The sequence below is a fragment of the Asterias rubens genome, chromosome 5 (genome assembly GCF_902459465.1).
Source record: "Asterias rubens chromosome 5, eAstRub1.3, whole genome shotgun sequence".
In the NCBI taxonomy this organism is placed as follows: domain Eukaryota; kingdom Metazoa; phylum Echinodermata; class Asteroidea; order Forcipulatida; family Asteriidae; genus Asterias; species Asterias rubens.
The window spans coordinates 20,931,417-20,953,755 of record NC_047066.1 but is presented as its reverse complement, the minus strand read 5'-3'; the positions used below and the strand labels follow the sequence as shown (position 1 = coordinate 20,953,755).

The 22,339-nt window shown below is 35.2% G+C and overlaps 1 protein-coding gene across 9 annotated transcripts in view; it reads right to left on the bottom strand.

Moving 5' to 3' along the window:
• Positions 1 to 1,548: 1,548 nt before the first annotated feature.
• Positions 1,549 to 22,339, bottom strand: part of LOC117290394 (serine/arginine repetitive matrix protein 2-like) — a 61,988-nt gene continuing 41,197 nt past the window's right edge. For 4 of the 9 annotated variants that reach the window (XM_033771769.1, XM_033771773.1, XM_033771771.1 and 1 more), the window contains 8 exons: positions 16,206 to 16,229; positions 14,975 to 15,001; positions 12,631 to 12,678; positions 12,146 to 12,259; positions 11,338 to 11,523; positions 10,789 to 10,872; positions 10,115 to 10,285; positions 1,549 to 3,280 (listed from right to left, as the gene is read on the bottom strand). In XM_033771769.1, coding sequence (XP_033627660.1) covers positions 3,073 to 3,280; positions 10,115 to 10,285; positions 10,789 to 10,872; positions 11,338 to 11,523; positions 12,146 to 12,259; positions 12,631 to 12,678; positions 14,975 to 15,001; positions 16,206 to 16,229 — 862 coding nt within the window. In that variant the 3' untranslated portion in view covers positions 1,549 to 3,072. Of the gene's footprint in view, positions 3,281 to 8,712; positions 8,867 to 10,114; positions 10,286 to 10,788; positions 10,873 to 11,337; positions 11,524 to 12,145; positions 12,260 to 12,630; positions 12,679 to 14,974; positions 15,002 to 16,205; positions 16,230 to 22,339 lie in introns of all 9 variants that reach the window. The other 5 variants (XM_033771774.1, XM_033771775.1, XM_033771776.1 and 2 more) reach the window with 4 other exon arrangements.

Here is a 22,339-nt window from a genome sequence, read left to right as displayed (position 1 = left end):
TTTTTTTAAATGGGCCTTTTTGAGCAAGTATTTTTTGTTTAAAAAACTGCAAGGGGTTAAACTTGACCAATTTATTTATCGGCTATTTTTAAATTCTGATACAATTTTATTTTTCGTTTTTTTTAATTTTTTAAATTGGCCTTTTGAGCCAGGATTGTTTGTTAAAAAACTTTGTTAAACTTGTTCTTTGGACAGATTTGGGACCCATTATTTTGAGGATTTTTTTTAAAAATGGTCCTTTTTTAGCCAGGATTTTTTGTAAAAAAAAAGTGCAAGGGATAATCTTGTTCTTTTGACTACTTTTAATTGATTCACCAATGCTTAACATCATAAACGGTTGAGCTGAAAAGGGAGGTTTGCAAAGTAAACAGGTTTTACTAAAATAAATTAACAAAAAAATGCTCAACTTATGTCAACAAATGAAACACTTAAAAAGTTGTTTAAAAAGTCTATGAATGTTTTTTGAAGAATCAAGAGATAACAGGTCCACAAAATGTAAGCAAAGGGCCTATTAGTCATCGTTTGAGATAAAATAATAAACAAACAATTGTTTAGTTCGTGAAAAAAAGAAGAATTATATAGATATAACTGGCTGAAACAGTTTCTATTCCTACGTAAGTGTGCTTTTATTTACACATTTTGTATTGCTTTAATACACTGTAGCAACCAATTGCACCGATGATGGCGCAATCGGGTTGTCACTCCGCTCTCATACAATAGCAGCCTGCATACATCCCTCAGAGTGAGTCTTAAACACCTTCCCCACACAGAGGCATATGCCCCTCCCACTCCCAATATTACCATTATTGGTAAGCCGAAGCTACCACTGCTTAAAAAAAATGGACTTCCCAATTGAAGTGTCATGAAAGCAAAAGACCTCCGATGGTCACGATACAAATATCTTAACAAATATTTAAAAAACCTCAAAACAAACTTGGTTTCAGTTAGTTCAAATGCTTTCTATTTTGAAAAAAAGTCCTCTTTGGTAAGATTTCAATCAAAATTTTTTAAAAATGGGGATTGTTAGGCTCATTAAAGTCTCCCTCTATAAGACGCATGTATCCAAGCCCTCATTAAGTTCGGGCTGTATTTTTAGTCTTCCTACTTGCTAAAGTTTAAAAATATAAAACACAGACTTTTACAACTTCTGGTATAGTGGCAAATCTGAAGAAGAAAAAAAACCTGCTAAAAAATTGTCCTTAAGATAATATTGATGATAAAATAATATTGTTCACACTAATATATAAAACACTAATAATTAAAACATGCATATTTGAATAACTACCAGGTGATTTTCTTTCAGGACAAATTAAAACATTGTAGGTTCCCATTAAAATATTTTTAGGTTTCTCTTGTTCCAGAAAGTTATTTATTATGTGTTGCTTCAAGTTTCATTTGAAGGATGAAAACTTCAAGATCAAAGTTTTCAAAATCAAACGTTTCAGAATGTTCTTGTCGCCATTGCAAACCTTACTAGATATTCTGGAATGATTAAAAACAAAATACCGACTCAAGATGTACAAATAAAAACAAAAAAATAGTAATAGTAATACAATAAGTAATGAACAAAAAATCTGAATTAATACAATACATTTAATGAACAATAAAAAATTCATTAAAATATGACTTATTAACAACTTTAAGAAAATGGTGTTAAAAAGAACAACATATTTTACTCTTCCACTTATGTTGATGTTAAAATATTCCTTAAAATCAAAGAATATCAGTGTTTTAACTCAAGTACACTATTAATTTGCAGGTAAATGACTTCACATTCTATCAAATGTTTGCATTTGTTTGATGAAGCAAAACCATAGTTTTGGTCACTCTTAAAGAAGAACATGTTGGTTTATTTCCCTTCCCCACACATGGACAACTACTCACAACCTTCCATTTTAGAAGTCCTGATAAACATTTTGGCAGTGACAGCTTTTCATAAAAGGAATGTAAACATCAAATCCGATTTGGTCAATAAATAAAGACTTTTGAAAAGATTATATAACACTGCATATTGGCATAACTTATCCTGAATTATTATTTCAGGTTTATTTTTCTTGCACAGATCCCGGTCAAAATGTGGCTTTTTCCAAAAATAAAAAGATCCAAGTTCCTTTAAGGAAAAACTGAATTTTAGAAAATTCGCTTAATTTATTAAAAGCACAACAATATTTTTGTTGAAAAGCTCTGTACATACAGCTGCCAAATTAAAGCAGGGGATGATTTTAGGAAAAAGCCACAGTAAATATAGTTCCGCTCTCATTTTTCAATATAATAATAATAAATCATTGGGCAAGAATATTAAACCAGCTGCTCGAAATTATTTTAAGTTCAGATTTTCAAATAAATTTTGTTTGCAAACCTTACAAAGGCAACCCTTCAATCAGTTTCTCACAAACATTCTGGGTGAAAAAAAAGTTAACTTGCAGTGGTTTAATAAATTTAACCATATTTTGGTGAAATATGAGAGAGTAAAAAGAGAGCTACCCCTAACAAAAGAAGTTTATCGTGGACATGAAAGACCAAACTCAAAAAGCTGTACAAAACAAGGAATCTTGAAAACCTTAGAATTTCAAACAAATCAATGACAAGCTTCTTTTATCAAAGATATGAAAACATGGATCCAATTTCATAGAGCTGCTTGTCAGCAGGAACTGTCAATATGGGTGAGCAGGTGCGCCTTCTACAGTCGCCCCCAGAAAAGGTCATTTTCCCAAAGGTCATTTTCCCACTCAGCAGTAGTTTTGAAGCTTAAAATGGCCAAAATGAACGTAAAAATCATTCACCAGAAAAACGATCTTGCTGCTTTGCAAACTTAGAATTCACTTGGGATCAGGTGTTGGGCGGGCCTGAGGGCAAACATTGTAACTTCCCCCCCCCCATAATTAACTGCTAACATAGCCTCTCCTGGGAAAACTATAGAGGGCACTAGTACTCACTTGCTTGGTAAGTACACAACATGGCATGTTGGCTGGTTCCCAGTGCTTCTGCTCACACAGATTGTCTGTACTTAGCAACAAACAATTCTTGTTGAAAGCAACTCTATGAAATTGGTTCCTCGAGTCTAGCCAGGTGTCACCGTTCATAACTACTTCTACTGTAGTAGCTCTGGCTTTGACTGCGGGACCTTGACCGGGATCTGGACCCTCTAGGGGATCGTGAAGGGGACCTGGAGGGAGAGTGACTGTAGCTGTGGTGGCTGTCATAAGAGAAGTAGGAGCTCTCGCTGGTTGAGGGGCTAGTAGGCTCTGGGCGATGGTAGGGAATGGGTAGCTTCCGGGCGCTATTATACAAATTTTAAAAAGGAGATAGGATTAGCAAATAGAAATGATAAACAAATCTTTTTTTTTTTTTTTTTTTTGGGGGGGGGGGGCTATTCTGATTGTGTGTGAATGAAAACGTGTGAGTGAAATGGATGTAGTGGTTCTTAACAGGTCAGACTCACAAGTCCAGAATGGGCGAGTCTTATCTAGAGAGATCCCGCCCACTTATAAAAATAAGTTTTCTCTATGAAGGCCATATTGTATTTTCCTCATGTTTTCTGCACCTTTTTTCTTGAGCGGTGTATTTCTGACAAGATCTTTGTAATTCAAAAAATACTTTGACGGTCATTTGACATAGTTTTGATTTACTTTCTTCTAAAATTAAAATCCGACAATGATCACAGACATATTAACTTGTGTGGAGGAATATGGATATAAGTGATTTGTTATGAACGACTAGTAAGTGATTTGAATATGTAAATGATAAAATACACACACCTGATTGGCTCAACAGTGCAAACAGGTTAATGTTTAATAGTTAAAAGCTATGTAAAATATACCAGATAATATTTCAAGCATGGTCAATGAAATGGTTAAGCCAGCTCTGTTTTTATTAAGGTATTGTTAATTCTACAAGTTATTTAACACACTTTAGATGAATTCAAAGTTAGTGCAAAACACACACAAACGCACACACTAAAATGGTCAATGTAGGCATGGTTTGTAGTTCGTAGAAATGGCTCGTAGAAGATAAAGCTGCATGAAAGTAAGTGGTTAGTACATGACGTTAACGAAAGCTACATTTAGTTTATTGTTTGTGTCAACTTCTAAAAGATAAATGAAGCAAAAACGTGTTAAGTGTTAGGTGATCACTGTTAATGGCTGGACGTGTTTCACCTACGTCCGTGCAGAATGAGATCCTGCAAGAGTAAAAACTAAGTGACATTGCATTGCCCATTTTTCTTTTTTTGCCTTTGAAAGTTTTGAACTTTCCTCTGAAAGAATTTCAACAGATACCGTTTCAAAGACATAATTAACTTTCTTGCGTGTCACAATTAACACCATAGTACTTGTACAACCTGTTTGTATACTCCTTGAGCAGTATGGCTGCTGGAAATGTGAGAAAATAATCCACTTTCTAAAGTCCTTTTTGTTTCAGTATCTCAAATAAAAGTCTGCAACTTCCTATCCTCAATTTCTTGGAACTTTTGCAACAACATAAACTCACTTGCACAACATTTATTGCGACAGTGTTGTATCAATTACACAATAAATCTTGAACAAGTGGACTTACATCGTTACGTAAAGTTTTGTACACATTTTAAATCAATGTTTAATAATTCGGCGCAAAAAAAATGGGCAGTGCATCCATAATTAGTTAAACAATGAAGAGAACTATAAAACTTACGCTAATACTAATACTATACAAAGGAAAATAAACAGGTGTTATTTGATTGGTTATAGTCATGTATAAATGCCTGTGCATGTCGAAGCAAACTTGAGAACTGTAAACGGTGACATACTCCGACACTCCAAGATAGTGTAAACACGTGTGGTTTACACGTTGGAAATAGGGTTAGCGTTAGGATTAGGAGATTACACTAGGGGCGTTGGAACATAGGGATGTTGAAACATAGGTGTTAAGTTAGTAAGTTTTGACTTTTAGTAGAAATGTCTAATACTGTCTAAGCTCGTTCCGCAATAGAAGTAAGAGGTTTAAATACACTTAAGCACAGCAATCCAAGCTTGTTTTTTTTTGCAAACTACTTGTTTACAAAAAGGGAATCATTGTTAACGCATTAATGCACTGATATCATTTGGTTTTGTTAAATATTGAAAGTGCTTCAGAGTGCATGCAGTCGTGCAAACAGTGAACGGAAATTAAAATAAATAATCATCGAGACAACATTCACATGCACGTACTCAAGAAACAACTATTTTTAAACAGACACATTCAGTTGCCATGGTAACCCAACAAAAAACAAGCAAAGACAAAGAGGGAAAAAGGTCAATATCATCATGTACCACATGCAGGAGTTACTTTACAAATTAACGTATATGTTAAGTTTATGTCTATTATTTTGTTTTTTAACCCTACACCAATGTGTGATATTAGCACTGTATACTAGTTGAGATTCAAACCCCGCCCCCAATCAATGAGCTGAGTAGGGCCCAATTTCAAGGCTCTGCTTATCGTAAGCACAGAACCGGCTTACGGAAGCAGGGAATTCTGTGCTTACGGCAAGCGTATTTCATGGGTTAGAGGCAAATGTTGGCCTCTGCGCATGCGTACTCCGCGTTAATAGGCATTCTACGCTTACAAGGCTAGCACAGAAATTCGGCGCTTGCACGTAAGCAAGGATTTGTGATCGTAAGCGCAGAATTCGGCGGTGAGCAGAGCCATGAATTTGGGCCTAGTTGAGTGGAAAGACCCCAAGAATGGCAGTGGAGGCGAGTTTGCGAGTTGTATATCTGTGGATTTTCACAAGAAATTGTGTATGCTCCTTTAAAAACTTAACCTTTTAAGTGAATTTGAGTGACAACTCCAAAGGGAAATTCTAAAGATTGGGATGCTCCAAAAGGAAAATTGTTTACAAAGTCTTTTTGAAAACGATGTGCAGGGACAAAGGACAGAATAAAAGAATACTTGACAGGGATGTAATTTTAAGAACACGTGTACTTATCACACACCAGTGTTGCGTAAAACCCCAAAATAATATTTTTAATTCTATTGCAAGTACTACTTCTACCATAAAGAAACCTTAATCTAACAACATTCAAATTCAAGCATGTCAAATTAACTCATTTTTGATAAGAAGACATCTAGGCTCAATTTCTAAAGCTATCGGTTAGGGAAAATGCAATATAGTGGCTCTACGGGTAAGTGAGTGAAATTAGACTTATGGGCACCATTCACAATAATGTGAAAAGTATAGCAACCTATGCCTAAACACTCAATGTTTTGCAAACAGAGTTGGCAGCAATTGTCTGCCCAGTTATTTTGTTTGAGAAATCCTTTTCATTTCTGGTACACTATGTTGGTAATCTCGTTATCCGAATTGTGATTTATCAGTATGGTTCTTGACTGGAACTATTATGGAGGTATCTTTTGTTTGTATAATAAAAAATAAAAAATAAAAATTAAAAAAACAGGTGTAAAAGCATGACCTACACATCAATTTCTACTTTTATGACTAACTTTGTGTCGGCCTTTGATCAAGGCTGGTTTAGTTAAATTATATGCAACGGTTTTTCAGCCTTTGAACTGGATTAGCAAATGTTTAAAGCTCATCTACTCACTACTTTGTTTTGATTGCTGTATATTTTTCTGTTGTAAAATTTTAATATTTTTATAATTATTTTGTTATGTGCTTGTGTACATTTTACTGAATGGGCGCAATATAAATGAATAAATTATTTTTTTGTATTATTATTACTACATGGCACTACGTCTCTTTCATTTCAATAAACGCCTTTGCCTAACAGCTAAAAATTCAACTGCTAAAGGAGGTAACTTAACTATGTTAAAAGGCCATCACCATTTATTTATTTATTTATTTATTTGTTCATTTCCTGCACAGGACAAAGTCAGCCGTCTTCCATCAGGTATATACTTACATGCACAAAGTGTCCAAAATAACACCAGTAACCATTAATAACACTGAGGCATGCAATGGGAGTATGGAATGATACAAGAAAGGAGGCATGCAAATGAGTGATCATTTAAAACAATAGGCCAATGAGTATGCATGCAGTTGTAAACAGCACAGAAAATGATATGCAAATTACATTCAGCTCATGCATTATGTATGAGTGGCAGCCAACAACCTGATGGAATGATAATGCTTCATTTAATGATATGCAAATTACATTCAGCTCATGCATTATGTATGAGTGGCAGCCAACAACCTGATGAAATGATAATGCTTTATTTAATGATATGCAAATTATCGTCAAGGATATTCAAACAGAATGGAAGAGAGAGCCCAGCACCTGACCATAGAAACATTGCACTTCAATAATCAAACCAAGCATTTGCTTTAAGAATCAACCCCTAAAAAGCCACCCAAACCAAAATTCAGAAGAGTAGTTTTTCAAACGAAAAAGTGAACAAAGTAGAAAACCTCTGGCGATTTGATTCAAAATTCAAGTTTTTGGTTTGCTGAGCTCTGTGGTTTAGTATGTTGTTGCAATGAACTGTAGATGTAATAACTGTATGAGCTATCAAATAACCTAAGAATGTTTGAAACAATGTTATCTGTGCTAAAATAATGTATTTTGACCGTTTTTGTTCTTCTTCTTCTTTTAATTTTTACTAACTTTCAGTTTGCATGTTACATTTTGCTGAGGAAATTATTTGTATCCATCAAAATTTATGGTAATGCAACAACCAAACAATTGGATAGTGATACAACTGTTATGGCAGGTATCATTCCATGCACATTTGGTTTTGCTGTGCAGTTCTTAAAGGCAGTGGACAGGTAATTACTCAAAATAGTTATTAGCATAAAACCTTACTTGGTAACGAGTAACGGGGGGAGGTTGATGGTATGAAACATTGTGAGAAACAGGTCCCTCTGAAGTGCCATAGTTTTCGAGAAAGAAGTAATTTTCCACGAATTTGATTTCGTGACCTCGGATTTAGAACTTGAGGTCTCGAAATCAACCGTCTAAACGCACACAACTTTGTGTGACAAGGGTGTGTTTTCTTTCATTATTATCTCGCAACTTCGATGACTGATTGAGCTCAAATTTTTACAGGTTTGTTATTTTATGTTTATGATGAGATACACCAAGTGAGAAGACTGGTCTTTGACAATTACCAATAGTGTCCACTGTCTTTAAATGACCACATAAAGAATAAACAAAACTAAACACGTGGTACCAAAAACTTTTAGTTGTGTCCTGAACAATCTTTTTTCTAAGGTACCACTGACATGACTGTCTTATTTACAGACAACATGTTCTTCAAACCTTCTTATTCATCTCAAATGAATTAATGAATCAATATTTGGTTAGTTGGCTTTGTAGTTAGGCCATGTGACCTGTGACATCACTTGTTTACAAAAGAGCCTGGATTCCCTGCAGGCAAGATTTATACATGGCCCATTGGAAGAAAACTTAAAACATTTTTTCTGAAGACTGCACTAAAAAAGGGGCACATCTCAAAACCTCTCCAGCCATTATTTGTATAACTAGTGAATTCATGTGGAAATTAGGACACAAAATTTCAATTTTGTTTAGTATCTTGCCTGCCAGAAACACCTTGGAAAAAACAAACAAGGTCACTCTTTTTGTAAACATTGGCCACATTGTCTATTAGTTGCGTTACTTCCGACCTTCTGGTACAAAAAGCCAGAGTGGAAATAAACACAAAATTCTGCAAGAGTCACGCAAGATGCTCTCATGATCAAAAGAAAATCTCAAACAAGATGGCAGATTTGAGACATACACACATCAGCTTGCCGTTGAATCTTCCAAGGGGGTGAAGGTTGGTCTATCTTCGGTAGCGATCCCGCCCTCTGGAACGGGATCGGCTGCGGCTACGTTGTCTTCTTCGGTCGTTGTCATAGTGATAGCGATCATCTCTGTCCCTAAATGGTGACCTTGATAATGTTTGGTAAAAATTATGTAATTTGAAGAATACAAAACACAATGCAAGCAAGACGGTTACAAAAATAAACAGTTCTACAATAGCATCATAGCTGACCACAACTTAAAATCACAGCTTGACAGTTTCACAAAAGCACTATCTTTACAGAACATCCAACACAATGAAACACAAACTATTTCAAGACAATATATATACGACACTTTACATACAATGTACACACTTCCACAATGTTCACTACACTCCAGTGCACACAAAACCTATAACTCCTAAAACAGGAACCTGTCATGTGGGGATTAAAATTAATACAAATAATATACACACACACTTAAATATCAAAAACCACACAAATTTACTTGAAAATGTGCTTTCACTCTATCTGCAAGTGCATAAGTGCTTAATGTATATTCACAGTGTGTAATTGTGTGGATTGTTATTAATAATAAAATTATAATTCGCAACTATTGACAAACTATTACAATCCCTCTGAGTATTTATTAAAACAAGTTATTAAAAAAATTGAGATTAATTTTAAGTTAGACTTCCAATGTCTTGGGTGAATTCAAACAGATATTGGTTAATTGATTTATATTTAAATGGTTCAAGAATAATTTGTCAATAGTTTATTTTCAAGAAATAGAAAAGGTTAGCATCTCTATAAAAACAAAATGTTTATTTATGAAGAAAAGAAAAAATTCTTTCATCATCTCAATTACAATCATGTTCATTCCTTTCCCAAAGCAAGATTTAATCAAACTTTTGCAACTCAGTGTCCTTTCCTCAAACTCATCAACTTTTTCAAGCACTTTTATTGACCAGCTTTCTTAAATCATGGCTCTGGCTTGGCCTCCCCTAGCCACTATAACATTGTAAGATCACACATCATTTGGGTTCAAAATGGAGGGAGAGATCCCAAGCCAGAGCCAATGGTTTGAAAAGCTCAGCAGCTCACTCTTCCCATAGATGCAAAATTTCATTTAAATTCCTTCAGAAATGTTTCATCCAAAATAATAAAGCTCCAAACTTTATTAAACATCACGCACAGACCCAAATACTGTACGACTTTAAGCAGACATGTATGATCCTCATAAATTGCCAAGAGTCACACAGGATATTTTGCTTAAAGGTCTAAGTTTGAGTACATGACAATAGACACAAAAATGTACCACACTCTCACTCTCTAATCTCATCATCATTATTAAAATTGGTAACCTTTGACCTCTACTTAACCAGCCCCCCATACCTTGTTATTCTCCGACGATCCAGAAAACTCGGAGAGTTCCGTCGTTTGCGGATCGGTGAGAAGTCTTTTCTTTTCTCAGATATTGAGGGGCTCTTGATGGTGTGGTTCGGTGAGGGAGAGTGTCTGGGAGAGGGAGATCGTCTACGAGATATTGGGGTTCGGGATCTTGACCTGTCCGATGGAATAAAATGAAGAGCAAAATAAGAAACTCACCAGAAGCGGTTTTAAAGACACAACCACAAACTACTCAGTTTGCAGTAGAAGACAGTTACAATCATGGGTGCACTTTTTCCTTATCCATTTTATGAACAACAGTTTGAGAATCATTGATGTATAAGTTATCTCAATGTTATTTAAAAATTGCAGAGTCAAAGCTTAATAAAAAGTGCTTGAGTATTGTCAAATAAAAAAATCTCCAAAAAGAGGGAGCGAGTTACTTTGGTCATCAACATAATGAATGAGGAGTTCATCTGCTTCTGGGAGTCAGCAGCCCTACTGATTTGTGCATGATCCAATTGAGTCTACTGTTTGGAAAAGAAATCACAATGACATAACAGTCGTGAGTTGCCATAGAAAAAGGATGTTATTCTTTATCTTTCATGGAGCCTTCCTCTAATAATAAATATGCATTTTTATCATATAAGAGACCCGTGTTGCTTTCTGATAAGCCATACCTTGAGCGGCTTCTGGACCGTCTTCGCGGGGATGGGCTGCGAGAGTATTTTGACCTACGATCTCTCCTACTAGGTGACGGAGACCTAAAGAATAATCAAAATCATTATATTTACATTAAAAGTGGAGGTTCCACAAGGAACACAAATTTGATAAAGCAAAGTAGTGAAACGAGGGTGCCGCAGAGCACACTGCTTGGTCCAGAGTTTGTTCCCAAAAGCTGTGTTTATCTCTTAAACAATTTACAAGTACACAGGCACAACTTTCATAAACAATACAACAGCCTTATAACCTTGTTATAAAGTTGTGCATAGGATGCCACCGACAGACATGTATACAGGCCGGAACTATTTGTTTTAGCATTACGAAAACAAAGGGGTGACTTCTTATGACACTCTGATATTCCAGTGTGTAGCATGCACAGTGCATCCACTCATCAGGCTATGTTCTGTTTGCCACCAGCCCCTTTAGAGGGAAACGAAGTTCAGGAAATTAAGAAAAATAAATCCTGCGATCAAGCAAGGAAATAATTGCAGAACTCCAGGCAGTACCTTGTATCTCTTCTTCGTTGGGACCTATCAGAATCCCTAGGTGACCTCTTGTCATCTTTTGACCTCGGGGATGAGGATCTTGACCTCCGTCTGCTATTGCGGGAAGGGCTGGAGGAGGCGTGCCGGTTCCTCTTGCGCGAGGTGGAGCGGGACTTGCGGGAACGCCTCGGAGAAGGGCTGCGAGAACTACAAGATATAAACAGGAGAAATTAAACCCCAAGATCAACTGCAGGAATTACACCAATGCAGGATGTTCCATCCACTAGTTACTGGCACCCCATCAAGCCAAAAGAGTGATTGGCAGGGGGGGGGGGGTACTGGAAACCACTGAACCTAGCAAAGGCTTTTAGCAAGACATCTAGAAGCCTGCTACAAAGAACAGAGCCAAATGTCACAGCTCTGCTTACCGTAAGCAAAGAATCTGCGCTTACAGAAGCAGGGAATTACAGAAGCTGACGCCAAGCATTTTTTCACAATTTAGCAGGAATTATTTTGCTTAAGCGCTTGTGTGCTCCCTGCTGACACACACAGCTAGCTCAGAAGTTCAGGGTTTGCACAGTGAGCGGAGAATGGTGATTGTAAGCGCACAATTCGGCGGTTAGCAGAGCCACAAAATTCGGCCCTGATGGCTCCATTTATCAGAGGGTTTAGCTCTTGGTACATGTAGGTCTGCATGTCTGTAAAATTTTGTACATGATGTATATGAATAAAGAAACGCAAAAAGTAGCACACAACTCAAGCACATCCTGGTGATTACCAGCTACTTCCATAAGGTTGAATAACATCAACGTTACAACAATCTACCCACCTGTCACTGTCATAATCGGAGTAAGAACTGCCCCCAGAGCTATAGTCTGAAGGAGAATCACTGTAACTGTGGTGCCGATGGTGATGACTTTTCTTATCACCGTTGTCTTGGGACCTGATAGAAAAAAAATCACTTCATTTAAAAAAATGGCTCACTATTCTACCATTATGGGGAAGCTCCATTTAAGAATTTCTGAGTTTGGCCAGAAAAAATCAGAAAAGTATACATTTTTTTTCACTTAGTGTGTGTGTTTACATTAAAATACTTGGGGCATTAACTTAACAGATTTTATGAGCAGTTCATCTGTCTGGGGCAGTCAGCAACAGTACTGGCTTGTTCACAATACAGTTAAAAAATTGTGGCCACAGTTTAGAAAAGGAGTTACATGAAGATAACAGGTGTGAGTTGGTAAAGCGGAAAAGAATGTATTGTTCTGGCCTCTTCTTTGATTATTTCTGTGATGAATGCTAATAACGTTTACTCACTTTTTACTATGATGCTTCTTATGTTTGCGCTTGGAGCGACTACTGGACCTGAAGAATGAATGCAAACAAAAAAGTTAACTAAGCCGATATTAGATAAACAGGCAAATTTATTTTTACAGGCACAAAGAGTCAATTGTTGTGAACAAAGTGATCCACAATGACAAATTTGTGATATCACATCCCAACTTGCATAACAAATGCTAAAAATTTCAGATGTATAGAACACATGCTAGAAAAGTGCATGATGGAAACACTTATAAATTTCATTTCTGAACAGAAGTTGCAAACTGCTTACCAATAAAAGTGACCAGTGGTTTACATGTAAATGTGCAAAGCCACAATCATGGGTACACATCTTTTTTTAGTCAATTTTATGAACAGTTTTATAACCACTGATGTAGCAGCTTCATATCAATGTTGTTTATCTTTCACCTACATGTAACAACCGTTGTGTCAATTATGAATAAAAAGTGAATAAGAAGTGCTTGAGTTACTCATTATCCGTTGTTAATTTTGGTGTCTTTGTATCAAAAAGTGTACCCTTGACAGTGGCTGTGCAAAAATGCAAAAGAGGGGAGTAACCGCCTTGAGTTAGCACCAAAACAGAGTCTTTCTTATAGACTAGAAAACACCAGTTGGAAATATTACTTTTGATAATTTGAATGTTACTATAAATTACTCATTCTAACCCACTTACCATGTCACACTAATGGGCCGATACTATACTTGACCAATAAGCGATTCTTACACAACAAGTAAAAAAAGTCAAGTTAAAATAAATTTTGAGATACTACCAATGCAGCACTAGTTTATTTGCTATGAATACTCGAAAACTGATAAGCAATATTAGGGGAAAGGCTCATACTGAAGCTGCTAACCTTGAAATCTAATGCCATGCGCAATAAGTGATTTTCATACATGTTATTGCTTTATCAATTTGGTAAGCACTACACTATTTTCAGCAGCACAAACACACATGGTGGCATGGGAAATCAAGAACTTTCCTTTGAATTAATTTCACCATGCCCTAACTTTCAATATGTTATTTAAAAACATAGCTTTCATTTTACATAATTGCTGGCAAACTCGTCTTACAAAAACAAACCTAAATTTGTTAATAGCTGTTTTCTAAAAGTTGAGCATTAAATTACATCTTATCAAGTTAACCGGGCAACTGTGGCAGTTTAAAATGATTGCACTACATCCTATACTCTATTACCAAAACTGGTAATAATGTTAACTGGTCAAGTTAGTGTAAAGCCAGGCGCTAAGTTTAAAAAATGAATACTGCAATATTTGAGAAAAAGCTGTGGTTACATGAGTTGGCTTGGTCACATCAGGGGCAATGGTGAAACCTGATGGCTTGGATCGCTTCAGTGAAAAAACACACGTCAATGGGGATGATCAAATATTAAAGACAAGTTAGAATTAAAACCTTGTTTGAATCCCTTTAAATGTCCAGTTTAAGATGATCAGGACAAAGAAAACACCTGAAAGGGTATAAACGACAAAGAAAACTTATACGTGCAATAAAGACAACGACATAATACAAAAGCAAAATTGTGCAACAGCCAATGAGAGAAAAGATCTTGTCAAAAAGGAGGCACTAGCATGTGTTCCAGCAAAATTTTATAAAATCAGAATCTTTCCATAGCCAAAGTGAAAGCAAAATGTCTGTTCAGACAAAAGCCAAACACGGACAAGTGAATAAAAAGTACAAAAACCCAATGTAATATAAATGGATGGTATCGTACTAAACTTCAGAAAGCTCATAAAACCCCCCCCAAAAATGATGATTTTCTCAAAGATTGAAGCATTTCAAACAGAAAGATTTTTTGGGGATTCGTTAATTTATCAGCTTCATGTGCACATACTGAGACATTTGAAATACGTATTGGATATGTTATATGTTTTATCCTAGATGCAATATTACCATCTATAAAAGAAAGTGTTTGATAATTCACTGCATGTACCAGTACATCGTACATGTAAGCTGTGCAAGATATTTGGAAAGATCTGGCCTTCATGAATGTGATGATAAATAATGTTTTCAGTGATTGGAAATGAGCTGAATCCCTTTCATTTTCGGTGTTAGAACATGCAGGCAAAATCAAAATGTGTTAACTGAAGAGAGTAACCTGTAATGTGCATACAAAGTACATAAATAATGACGGCAAGCGAAGGCAGAAATGCAACAAGGCTACGCACTACACAGATTGCACTACATACAATTAGACCAATTTATACCAAGTTTCAAAAGAAGATTCACAAAAAGTAAACTGACGATCACAAAAAGAGTTTACTCAATCTCCAACATTAAAGGTCTATTCACAACATCTTGTACCTGTGTTTTTTACTCTTTTTCCCTGATCTGAAAGCAGCATTTTATATAGTAAGGAGAAACAGGAAAATAAATGGTTAATGGAGTGTTAATCTGGTTTAATCAACTCGGTTAAGAGTGTTAACTTATTTAACCGCAGGGCTTAACCCTGGTTATAAAAAAAGGAAGGACTATAATACACCATAAACTGTTTAATAACTCAGTTTTGTGCGGGGAGTTAAAACAGGTTATCACAAACACCAAGTGACGCTGTGAAAAATGGTCTGAGGTGCGATGATATAGTGGCACAGCAAGACAGTTTAACCCATAAAACGTTTCATAAGTTATTTATTCCTGTTAACAGCAACTTGGATTTGTTAATTTTAATTTCACGATCAAAACCCATTGAACCATACAATGAGATGAAAACAGCGACGGAAGGGTTGATCAAAAAAAGGGGGGAAAACAACGGAATCGGAATACTGGGAGAGTCAAAGGATAGAGCTGAAAGGTTGGGAAAGTTATGAGACACGCACTATCAATGGAAAAAGTGAGTAAAATCTGATTTAAAATGACACCAGTGAACAATCCATGTACATATACATGAAGTAAAAATACTAACAGCTCATGCAATTATTTACAGTTAGGCCAAGAAAACTTACGGACTCAAAAACCAACTATTACTTCAATTGCTTTCGTTTTTGTCAATTTAAAAAATAATAAAAAAAATAAATAAAATAAAAACTGAAACTTTCTATCTTTGAAAAATAAATTCACAACTTTTAAATGGTAATTTTGGTATCCATCTCAAATCATTAAAATGCATAACTACACACATAAACTCTGTTTTTTGTATAAGAGAACGAAAAACTAAATAAATTGAAAAGTGTAAAGAGGCAACAATTATTGTTGCCTTTTTACACTCTATTTTGTTTTTCGTTCTCAAAATTTATATGCCGAGACAGTAAAAGGTGGTAGCAATATTTCAATCCCCCAAGAAGTGGATTATTTGAAGCGCTTTAAAAAAATCCTTAACTTGTCGTAAAAATTAACAGAGAATGGTTATAAATGGATTGGTTGGTACTAGCTTAGGTAGAAACAACATATCGAATGAAGCACAGCGACTGACTGGCAAACGTTGTGGATAACACGCCAAACATACCAGTAATAGCTTTTCTAATTTCACAAAAAAAAAAAAAAAAATTAAAAAAACAAGAGAAGAAGAGTGCAATCAAGAGTGGAGTTGGTTAATTACCTTTGGGATATTAGCCTGCTCAGGCTGTTTTTAGTATGCTCCAAGAGAGAGGAGGGATAGAGCAACGAATAAACAAACATGCACACGTGATGAAAGTTGGGTTGGTGGTTGTTTTTTATCGATGGTTGTAAAAGAAAAATCAGAACCACCGCATGAGAATTAAGGGAACATCATGGTCTGTTATTTTTGTTCAGGGATGTTGAATATGGATTATCTAATGGCCTGAGTTGATGAATTATAGGAAACAAAGATTTCTCTGTAGAATCATCGGCAGAAATAAGATCTCATAAATCTACTGATAAAAACTCTGATACATGGTGCAAATTTCATTCCGCTACCGTTGAGTTTGTGATTATTTTGAAATCGTCTTTTGCTCGGGGAACTGAATCACACTTTTCCTTCAAATTTAACTCACGAAAACCCCGACTTTTGGCAAATAGACAATTGGCTATTTATAATATTTCTTCGGCTCAGTGCTATAAAGTTGTTAATTGCAATTTCATACCGGCAATATTTAAAAGGCTGTTATGTTAAGTGAAAAATGGCTATAAGTTTGAAAAATGAATCAAAATCCAGAAGTAAATGTCTTTTATAGAAACTGTCAACAACGACTTTGAAGACCATTATTGAGACATAGCCTCCATTTAACAGGAGCTCCAAAATATGCAAAAGCAATTTTATGAAATCCATTCAAACTGCACTCACAATTTTATAGTCCTGAGCTGATGATTTGCTACTACTGTACAAGTAAAAACGGTTAACTTTAAAACAATGTTAACCATACCTTTTTGGTATAGCATCATCCAAAATAAAGTTGACCTAAATTTTTAAATTAAACCTCCTAGAACCATTTCTTGGTGTTGACTTAAACACTAAAGCCCAGTTCATTCTCCAGCGAATGCGAAAGTGAAAACAATAATCGGGATGCGCGAAGCAATGGCTTGAAGTATGAGCTTGGCCTTACAGTTTAAATCAACTTTAGACAACTTCTTGAAATTACAACCAAGCAGCTTAAGATCATCCAAAGGCCAAACGTATTTAGAGAAACTGTTTCTCAATTGTAAACAAATCCCTACAAAAGCTTCAATATTAGAACACATGATGCCTGATTTACTTCTTTCGAAACATTGAGTTGTCAACCACCGATTCTGAAGCTTTTTGAAACAGATAAATGTTGGGGTTCAAATAGGATAGAGCTGCTTCAATTGCAGGATGAACAAATTTGCTAAAATAAACTGCTTTTCGCAAAAACTACAATGCAGTGGTAAACATAAGACCAGCTCCTTGTATGGTTTTGCTTAGCAGAGTTAGTTTGTAAGCTATTTTAAGCCTGCATACATTTAGCTCATCTTTCATTGATCCTTCAAGTGAAATTACCATCACAAAAAAGGATTCAGAATGAGGGAGTGCATACCACTTTGAATATCCTTTAGACCAGTTCTGGTCTACAATGGAAGATTTCAGTTGATGTTTTAAACATGATATCAGCAAGTTTAGACTTGGTCTCACTGCTAAAATGTTGTCGTCATACATGCACAGTTGTGTGTATATAAAAAATTTAAAAAACACACAAAAACACAGCCTGTGCCTAGGTATATCTAATTCAATTTCTGACAACTTTATGTAAAACGAACCTACAACTTGTCAGTGTGTGTCATCAACGCTCAACATGAGATTCCCTACTGAGTTACATGTAAGTAATAATGCACTCGTATATGCACTGAAAACTAGTCTTCGGTCAATGTTACTTAACACTCTTTATTCACAAAATATATCAACAGCAGAAAAGTTTGAACAGAAGTTTACTCAAAACTGTATCAGTTCTGGGTTTTTACCCAGGGCCCAACCTCATCTGCATTAGCAAACACTGCCTAATATGGATCATTGTTGTTGTTGTTGTTGTTGTTGTGGTTTTTAATGTTGTTGTGTTTTTTCTCAATTGGTAATAAGTTAATTTTGAATCTTTAAACTGTAATGTGCAAGCAGACATGGCTTGCTCATCCATAGAGTAGGACCACAAGATCTGAGTTGCCACTTCACAAAATGGCAAACAGAACTCAAATCTACACTTAAAAGGATTGAATTTGAGCAAACGTCACCAATCAAACATTCAAGCATGTCTGATGATGAACTGTAAGCCGCAAACACCTGTTCAGTCTAGAGTAACTTACATATACATGTACAGTGTACATGCCTCACTCATAAGTCAGAACAAAATGTTATACTCTTACATGTAGCTTATCAATTTCCCTATATTTAAGCAGAGCCATGAAATTGGGCCCTGGTTCACAAAAAGTACCTAATTTGTTTTACAGAAGTAGCTTTCTTTGTGTTCTGTTGACTGTATTTTCTGAACATTGCGATTATTCAGTACATTCAAGAAGATACTATTTTGTTTTAAAAACTAGTCATAAATACCCGGTACAGTTTATCCATTCTGATTGGCCAGGAGGAGATCACCTGGCCATGTTTAAACCAGAGAACTAAATGCGATGACGTGAGTTTAAACATGGACTGAGTAAAATGAGTCAAATTCGGATGCTATCAGATGATGAAGCAGAGTATGTAAAAAACAATTCTTGAGATTTTTTAATTAGGTAATTATTTCTTGAATGGCAGTTTAAAACCTTGCAAGGTTATGGCCAGGTGATTGCGCTCGGTCCTTAATCACACAGCAACAATCCTGCCATTTCAGACCTAATTGTCTACTCTTTCATACCCTTATTATATGCCTGTTACACATGAAAGCTGTGCGAATTTTTGCTTTTAGTTAACAAGTAACTTTTCCCCCGATGAAATGAAAAAGAATTCAGTCAGCTACAAATGTAGACATGTACATTGGGTAGGTTCCATTACAGTAGCCAAAGTTCTAGAGAATACATTACAAGATTATGTACAGGAACAAATACAAAGGCTAAAGGACTTAAGTGTTGATCTAGGACTGTATTTACAATAACTTTCGATTTTCATTCGAAAATCATATTCCCTTAAAAAGCATCTGAAACTAAGTTGAGGTATACAAATGTAAATGTACCTTTTGTGGTTGTGTACTCAAAACCAGAACATGTAAATACTATGTGCAATGAATTTGTACAAACAATTCAACTAGTTATTTTGTACTAAATTCAAATGACGACAATTTCAAACCATATTTTTTGCCATACTTAAATTTCAAGCCAAAAAAAATGATAAAGCCAAGTGATAAATAAATTTTGTTTTCTTCTTCAATCTCATATTATTTGTTTATATCAAGAAACGTGTATAATTGGAAGAACTTGTAAATTTGTGAGTGAGTTGTTATTCCTTGATCCAGAACAATATTTTATCACCATTTAAACAACAAAAGAAATTGTGTGTAAACTGTTTTGCCACAAGGAATAATAAAATAGCTTTTCAGGCAAAAATATTTTGAGGGAAGTTTTTCAGCATAACCATCTTTAAAACATGTAAATTATGCGTAAATCTGCGAACATACAGATTTTTAACCTTACTAAATGTTACATGTTTATATGCACACCATTTAATTATAATGCGCATTAATTTTAACATTACTTTACAAAATTAGCGTAAAATTGATCTTTAATTGATTTGACAGATAGGAAACTGATTTCCTAGATATGATCAGTTCTGCATCATGTATGAAAGACCTGATTTACATAAAGTAATGCAGAAGTTTTTACCTTGATTGTTCCACATATAAAGATTATGGACTATAGGATGCGTAAGTGAGCACAGGAATGAAAATAACGAAAAAAGAAGATGGTTTCAGGGTTATTCATTAAGGCTCGTTATTACGCACAGTAAAACACAGGTGATTGGTTAATGTGGCTAATGTATGCAAATGTATGCAAATGTATGCAAAAAGCAGCTACAGAAATGTATCCTATGCAGAACTCAGTGAATGTCCCCCCTATTAAGAAAAAGTTGTAAATACTTTCTTACAGTCATGCAAGTCAACATCTATATGGATAAAATGTCATGAAGTTATCGTTAGCGTGAGAATGCATGCAGTTTGATATTCACACCATGCAATACATTATTTACACAAAATGATGAAATAGTGAAGCCAGTAAACAAACAGAGAAACAAACAAATTAACAAAAAGCAATACCCAAAACTGAAGGTTTTATAAAACTACTCTTTCCAAACTTTGAAAATTATCTTCGTTATTTTTCATTAAAACTTTCTCACCTTGTACAAAATATCGTTCTTAAAGTAACATCTTGATATTTACATGAAACTCCTTGTGACATAGAGTGTATAATTAAAGATACAATATAAAACATTCACAGCTTTTGTTTGTGACAAAACAGAAAAGAAATAAGCGGACAAATTAGATGTGGTTACACTCAGTTAATCACAGCACCAGATACATGTATTAATATCAGTTAGCTCATTATACAAAACATTAAACATTGAAACATTCATTACACCAGACGGAAACTTCCAGCTTTGAAAGCAGCTGGGAAAAGATAATTGAAGAAATATCAATAACAAGATTCTGTTCGTCCCCGTTCAAGTACAGATTCGTGACCACACTGCTTAGAAATGAGCGAGATGGAACGCAAACTTGCAACCCTCAAGCACGTCAATGTTAAACACAAACCTCAGTGTCTAGAAGTTAATATGTTATCCGCAAAGTTCAACTTGTAGTTGGATGGATGGCAAGTGACATTTAAAGACAAGTAGAAGTGGAAAATATTGATGCGTTCTCATGCAAACAAATACGAAAGCTACAAAAGGAGATGTGTACACCGGACCACACCCATTTTACCCCACCCTTGTCCCACCCAAACCCCAAACCCCAATAGCAATGATTTTGTAGGACAGGGTCCAATAACCATAAAAGGTGTCCATGAAGTACAACATTGTACCAAACAAATGCAGCCACTCACCATTTTGTAAGAACCTTGCTTGTGAAGTTGCTCACAATATTTTTTTTAAACAGAGGTAGAACAATTACTGAAAAATGTTGCCAAAGTTGGACTTGGAATTTGATGAAATGGGTGCTGGCAAATGACATTGCAAATTAAAATATGATTATTTTAAACCACATTATGGTAAAGATGACATTGTGCAGATACAAACTAGTAAGATTTGAGTGTTTCCAAAAACTATAAACTAAACTACAAATGCAGGCAGAAAATATATATTTTGTTTAACTACATGAAACTTTTGTACAGAGGGAAAAGCTAACTGAGAAGAAAGCATGAAAGCTAAGGAGGAAAAGTACGTACCAACATAAATAGTAGTAAGGACATGAAGATACATTGTACATGTAGACACAATACACACATAAATAAAAAGGAATTCCTACAGGTTTTGTTGTTAAGTGCAGAAAGACACAAACTAAACCTATTTGATATAAAACTTAAATCTGATTGCGAAAGGGTTACAACTGTATACATAGTATGGCAAATTTAGATCTCATTTCACCCCTCCTACTATGCGATCCATTATTGTATATTGTGAAGCCCTTTGGTTCATCATCCAACACCATCCATGCTTCACTGGCCATGCATAGAAATGTAAACACCTATCTAGGAGTAATGCTTTTATGCAGTATGTATACAAGCTATAGTGGATTTTTTTTCATCAATGGTTTGACATTCAAGTAGTTTGTCTATTTCTAAGAACACTAAAAATAAGGTTTGTATAAAATGAAAGCCTATATAAACCCTTGTGCACAAAGAACAAACACAAAGGCAAGCATAAGACTTCCTGATGACATGCAGTTTAACCCAAAATCCCCTTCTTTTACACAATGAAACAGATAATCCAAACATGTACTGAAAAAAGGACACTGCCTTTAAAAAATATTTCAAAATGGAAACCTTTCCATAAAAAGAAAATTGATAGTTTGTAAAACCGAAATGCTACAAATGTGTTTAAAGTAAAGTAACCATACATGTAAACATGTACATTCAATCCCAAACTATCTAATGAAACCCAAGTTTTTCATATCCTACCCAGTATGTATCCAAGCCTAAATAACTACACAGAGATAAAAGTGTGAAAGGTGGAGAAACTGAAAACACTTTTAGTTTTTTTACTCGAAATATATACAATTTTCAGTTGTGATCATGCAGCACACAATTTGCAAATACATAAACAAAAACTGGGCACACAACAGT